The sequence below is a fragment of the Musa acuminata genome, chromosome BXJ2-4 (assembly GCF_036884655.1).
Source record: "Musa acuminata AAA Group cultivar baxijiao chromosome BXJ2-4, Cavendish_Baxijiao_AAA, whole genome shotgun sequence".
In the NCBI taxonomy this organism is placed as follows: domain Eukaryota; kingdom Viridiplantae; phylum Streptophyta; class Magnoliopsida; order Zingiberales; family Musaceae; genus Musa; species Musa acuminata.
The window spans coordinates 27930817-27937166 of record NC_088341.1 but is presented as its reverse complement, the minus strand read 5'-3'; the positions used below and the strand labels follow the sequence as shown (position 1 = coordinate 27937166).

The window sequence follows — 6350 nt, the reverse complement described above, 5'->3', positions numbered from 1 at the left end:
TCTAGGTTTTGTTGAAAGCAACAACTTCGGCATTATGTTAAGAACAACAAAGATTGAGATAGATGGGAATAGACCAACCACAATTTCTATTTTATAGCCTTCGGAAGAGGAAAGGAACGAGGGTTGGGATCCTCTCCAATTCTCTTAAGAACTGTCAATTTTACACCCAACCAGATAGTCTTGTGATGTGCTTCCGGTCACTTTTATACGTTTGGAGAGGATCCCCAAAAAAAGACACGAAAATCTAACCTTCACATGTTGACCGTACGATGATCTACGGACGTTTTCGATATGGGAATTGGAAGCTTCTCTTTGCTTTTATGATGTGGGGAGGATATTAGGCTGACCTACTGGAGTACAAAACATGGTAAGGAAAGAGTTGTGTATTGGAGGAGAACATGATATTGTGATCAACATGGATTTGGCCACCGTTTCAACATGAGCCATGTGGTCTAACCGTGTGCATTCATTAGTGAGCTAGCTAGGGTTGCAAGGGCTGCATGCATGCATGCAAGGCAGGGCAAGCAAACAAGGCATGCGATATTAGGGTAGATGAGGATAGGTCCGCCGGTGCTATTGCGGCGGATGCCAAGGTCGAGGTCCACGATCCGTGACGCCGGCAGGAAGAGGTTGAGCCACGGGTGCGGCAGCTCCCACATCCCGTTGGCGCGGAGCTGCAGCTCCGGCCCGTGGACGCGGTCGAGGAAGTCGACGTAGGGGAGGTCGGTGGTGAACACCGATGCCGGTATGTAGCTCAGCTGTCCCAGAGTGCCTCTACCACCTGCAGCAACCAAAGAAAACACTCGACAGATGTTCTTCTCGTCACCGAACAAGGTTGATGGCCTTGTTGTGTTAGGTTGAAGTGCAGACCTACCTCATCAATGGAGTCGGCAGCGGAGTCGTCGTAGTTCTTGGCCATCTCTAAGCAGTACAGCACGCCGCCGGTGGCTCCTACGGAGCTTATCTTGACAGGGTTCTTCGGGGAGAAGAACGACGACCTCCGGTTGTTGATCAGGCCGTCGTCGACGACGACGAAGCCTTCGACGTAGTCGAATCTCTGGCTTGGTTCTGCGCCAATGGAGAGAGATGAGCTACTCCTGGTCTCTGGTGAAGGTGGTGAAATTTAAGTACAGCACTCGGATCCACCTTACCTAACCCCTACAAGAAAGTACTAGAGATGATGATGATTACAGTGCAAAGTACAAACAAGATTGCGCTCTTATAGCAACTTGCATCCATCTAATGACTACAGACACGAGAAGGTGGGTGGAAGAGAGGAGAAGGCGAGGGAGTTGTACCCTTTTGGGAGCTGGCTCCAGTGCAATCCTGGCCCTGGTGATGATCCCGAACTGTCCCAGTCCACCAAGAACTCCATGGAAAAGCTCCGAGTTATTCTCATCTGAGCATGTTATCAGTTCTCCCTTCCCTGAATGAACGAATTGAATTGAAGGGAAGAAAAGACTGGTATGCTATTTTCTTGGTAATAGCTTGTGCGATCGGTGGAGTGAGAAGAACGAGGAGGATGCAATCGCTAGCTTTAGAGAGAGAGAGAGAGAGAGAGAGAGAGAGAGAGAGAGAGAGAGAGAGAGAGAGAGAGAGCAAAGGCAGGGTATGAGGATGCTGCCGGATTAAGTCACGGCTGCCTGGCATGCAAACGTTTACCATGGACACCATAACTAAGATGTCGTGACTGCATGATAATGCCTAAACCGAGTTGAGATAGACGTATCACTCAATTTATGGAGCTTACCAACAGGTAGGACGATAAAATTGTTTGATACTTGAAGTCATAAAGATAATACCTTTCATCATCACAGAAGATATGATCGATCAGCTGATCCCAAATTATTTAGTCACCACCTTATTCGGATCTGAACCTCGAAAAGCTACCTAAACTTGGATCCGGATCCGATTCTTTTGTGTGATCCTGGATCGGACCTGGTTTTAGGGTTGCCATGCCATCCACAACATGCAACATGAACGAAGAAGCTGCAGACTTTGCTTCTGCTTGAGATAAGAAAGAGTGTCTGGTTAGAGCTTATAGTCGATTCATCTCGTCAGCGTACCATTGATTTCTATTCCACTACTAGTTAGATAGTATCCAACCCAAAAGCACAAACAGTTCCTCCGATAGCTTGAGACACCATTTCAACAGTTTCAAGAACACCTCCAAGTGATTCTTTTGTTTGCTAAATGTAGCTCAGCGTAGTTCTTGTGGTTTTTAATAATCATAATATCTGAATCAAATGTATGTTCTAGATTTGGTGCTCCACCATGGTTTTCTAATCGAAATTGAGCAAAGTCACATTGAGCAAAGCAAAATCCATTTAAAAGCTTCCTTTAGACGAGACCCAGCCTCACGAGAAGGCCAAGACTAGGGTCTCTCATCCTCGAATCTCTTCTTGCCGAGCCACCATGTTGAACCTCGAGACACAAAATGCATGTTATACTATCATTCACTCACCAAGTGAATTTATAAAAGGAAGTGACAAGATCTCCATAATTTATTGTTATATTCCATAGTTACAAAAGTAAAAAAAATAGGATTTTAATTACATATAATTCGTAATATGCTTTTCTCGAAATGATAGCAAGTTATTGACACAATCAGTCGTGACATCTTCTATAAATGAGAGCGAATAATTGGATTTGAAATAATCCTTTTTGACAATATGGGACTCGAATAATAGCCATTATGTGACTCCAAAATTTGAATCACCTTTTTAACCCGAGGAGACGTCGATCCCTTTTTAAGCCCAACATCGGTAGCATGACGACCATAGAGAGATGGCCGGTGCACATGATCAGGCGAGAAACAACTTATGCCCCAAGGGTTTCAATATCCTTCCTCCAGTTCTAACCAAGTAATCCTTCTCTCTTTTTTGCTTCCTTCTCTCAGTTGTGTTAATTTCCACATGACTTACTATTTCACGTCCTTGAAACTATTATAAATGTTTGCGGAAGACGTGCTTTCTTTTCCATCTTCCTCTTCTACTGCATTAGAGCAAAGTAGACTAGTTTTTATTTACCTCACAATCCGAGGCAGTATTTGAGGTGTGTGTGTGTGGATTAGTACAGATTTATGAAGAAGAAACAGAGTAATAAGAAGAGAATATGGAGGGCGAAGGCCGTCACCAGTCGTATTCCTATCGATATTGTGGAGTCAGTGTTAATGTGTATGAACCCCAAGGATGTTGTGCGCCTGAGCACCACATGTAAGGAGTGGCGAGTCGCGGCCCTACGATTCGACCTAACCATGAGCAAAACCCCATGGTTGTTCACCGTTGCCGATGATTCCTACATCCTACAAAACATAATAGATGAGAACATGTCATTCACGATCAGAATCCCAGGTTTTCTCCTCGGAAGAAAGGTCATCAATGACTCATCATATGGTTGGCTTGTGTTGAAGTCCAAACAAAATGGCATATTCTCTCTTTTGAATCCCTTCTCTCGGGCACAGTTGGACCTCCCTGCACTTGGGCATCCAGGTCCGGTGTTCCTTCATATGTCATCACCTCCGACAAAGCCTGATTGTGTCATCCTCCTAGTTGATGTCGAAACTCTTTATGTTTGGAGGTCGGGGGACACATCATGGAACATAGAGAAAAACATGGATATCAAATATAATATGCCAATTATCAGCTTGCAAGGGCAATTCTATGCTATAGCTTACCCTTACTATCGCTTAATGACTTTCCAAGTCCTTCCTCTACGGGTCAGGAAATTGAATGTGCCACCTCCCATGGATATCCGTGTTATATTAATGTATGATGTATTCTTGGTTGAATCGTGTGGAGAGATATTGTTGGTTTGTATTCGTATGCCGTGCCTTGATAGGGTTGGCCATGATATTTTTATGCTTCGACATGATATGTGTGACAAGCATCATGTCATCCTATTTCGACTCGATTTGAAGAATGAGATGTGGATCAAGATCGAGAGTTTGGGTGATCAAGCATTATTCCTAAAAAATAATAATCAGGCGATGTCAATCTCGGCTCATGACTCAAAATCTTATGGTAATTGTATGTATTCCATTAACCAATGGTCACGAGATGTTTACATCATAAAAAAAGATGGTGTCGACACAATAGCCAGAGGATCAGAATCTATCATCAAACGATTTTGGATCACACCAAGTTTGATATGAGAGAAAAAAAAAAGAAGGAAAAAGCAAGAGAACTATATTAGTTTGATATAGGTAGGTCTCCATTGTCATGGTTTAAATTTAAAGCTTCAATTTCTTTTGAAGCATGACTGTATTTCGTCCATAGACTTTTAAATTTTTGTAAAGATTTCATGCATGGATTATGGTCAAATTTCTGTTGTGCGCACATATAAAATCATCTCTTTTATGCCAACGATTCTTATGTTAAAGAATTAATAATAAATTTGACATTCCTGTTGTTAATATATATATATCCATGCAGAAAATCAAAATGTTAAGAATTATCTTATTATGTTGTGCCAGCACCAACTTCTAAGGGGTAGCAGTACAATGTGTTCATGGATGAACTATGTGGAAGTGCTCCATCTAATGGTTCCTTTGCAACTCTCCTGCCTCTGACCTATGTAGTTGATGCATGTGAACACAGAGCAGGAACATTATTGATGTAATGGATGGACGACAATGTCTTTGTCTCAAGCAATAACAGTAGATCTTTTAGGAGTTCTGATGGACTAATCACAGTTCTCAGGTCAATAATGTTGATACTATCACTAAAAATTCTCTGTGTCGGAGAAATAATCATCAATCCCATATGTCAAAGTTGTTCCAACATGGCTTGTTTCCTAAGTGTTGTCGTCTAAATCAAAGCATCATGCAAAGTTTTATCAGGTTCAAACCTCCAAAAGACTCCTTCGTTGCTTAGGTTAACTGAGGGCTTAGGAAAATAAAACTAGTTCGCAGAGTTCAGACTTGTGTGCATACCTCTCCATGAAATTCATATTCCATTAATATTTGATTTTTTATAAACCTTTTAATGGTGTCCTTTTATGCTCTAGGAATTAAATTAAGTTTATTATTTAATATCATGGATAGGAGTATACCATATGTTACACCCATTTGGGCAAGGGAAATCAAATATGATTGTCAAGTAATCTGAATCCCATTTGACTTATATCCTTAAATGCGTCTTGGTTAAATTTGATTGATTCCTCGGAGAAATAGAAATTGCTACATGAAGAAGGATCTCAAGGTCCTGAAAATAACTTGAACAAGTGGGGTTGACGATAGGTCATCTCCTGATCTTTTAGAACTGGATCTTATAGCAAGTGAAGACTTAAAGGTTTGATTTTCTCACTTAATTATCAAACTGTGAAATATTCTGTCGTATTACATCACCATCACTGTTATTTTCATCTTCCTTTTCTTTTCTCCTAATTCAAGATTTGGTGAAGGAGGTGAATCACCTTTAGGTTTGCATTATAAAAATAATAATAAAAGTTATATAAAATTAATTATGAAATTGATGAAATAGAAATAAAAATATGTAATTACTATCATAAGTATAATCTTCGACCTTGTGCTTGCGTTCATCTACCCAATACAATTGGACCTTAGCTCTATACGTGAAGAATCTAGAGGATGTTTTGATACTATAAGAAAAAGTTCTTAAAAAAATTAAAGAAAGGAGAATAAAAAAAAAGGAGGAACTAAAGAGTCAACTAAACCAATGAAAATATATATATATATATATATATATATATATATATATATATATATATATATATATATATATATATATATATATATATATATATATATATATATATATATATATATATATATAGGGCTATAAATAGCCTTTTATAGCCAATCATAGATTGTCATTTTGTCAAGGACTTAGTTAATTTTGCTTAAGTTGTGCGGCACCCTTGCGTGTCCATCCACAAAAGTCAACCTCCCTGAAATATCTAATGGTCACTTATGACCTACAAAAGAGAAAACGAGTTAGAGAAAGCGTATCACTCAGGATCCATAAGTTAACATTTTAGAAAACACTTCATAGCTAATGCAAATTACAAGCAGACTTTACAAGCTCTGAACGGTTGCACAACAAAGGGTCAAAATTGTCAACTATAGACCGAATATCTCTCATAAGTATCCACATGACATAACCTTTATTTACAAGCCTAAAATGGCTACCAAATCGAACTAAAATGGGGGTGTTAAGCCTTTGATCGTCTCTCTACATGTTGTACAAAGCATGAACAAACCAAAAGACATGTACATATATAAGCATTATATCAAATATCCTATTTAAAATTTTAGCTGTTAAGCCTTTGATCTCTGTTGGTTCCTACGAATCCTTTAGCTGAAGGAAAAGACCATCCTTACTATGCAT

General features: G+C 39.7%; 1 protein-coding gene across 1 annotated transcript; it reads right to left on the bottom strand.

Moving 5' to 3' along the window:
- Positions 1–452: 452 nt before the first annotated feature.
- LOC135608730 (cytokinin dehydrogenase 5-like) lies at positions 453–1809 on the bottom strand. Its single transcript, XM_065101765.1, has 5 exons — positions 1803–1809; positions 1299–1426; positions 1152–1158; positions 871–1104; positions 453–781 (listed from the first exon to the last, which is right to left on the bottom strand). The coding sequence occupies exons 1-5, from the start codon at positions 1807–1809 to the stop codon at positions 453–455; spliced, it is 705 nt and encodes a 234-aa protein (XP_064957837.1).
- Between the last annotated feature and the right edge of the window lie 4541 nt (positions 1810–6350).

Bases quoted from the DNA above. Each gene is read 5' to 3' on its own strand.
- LOC135608730 (XM_065101765.1), bottom strand. The intron at 782-870 runs GTCTGCACTTCA...TGGTTGCTGCAG, and splicing joins CGACTCCATTGATGAGGTAG to GTGGTAGAGGCACTCTGGGA.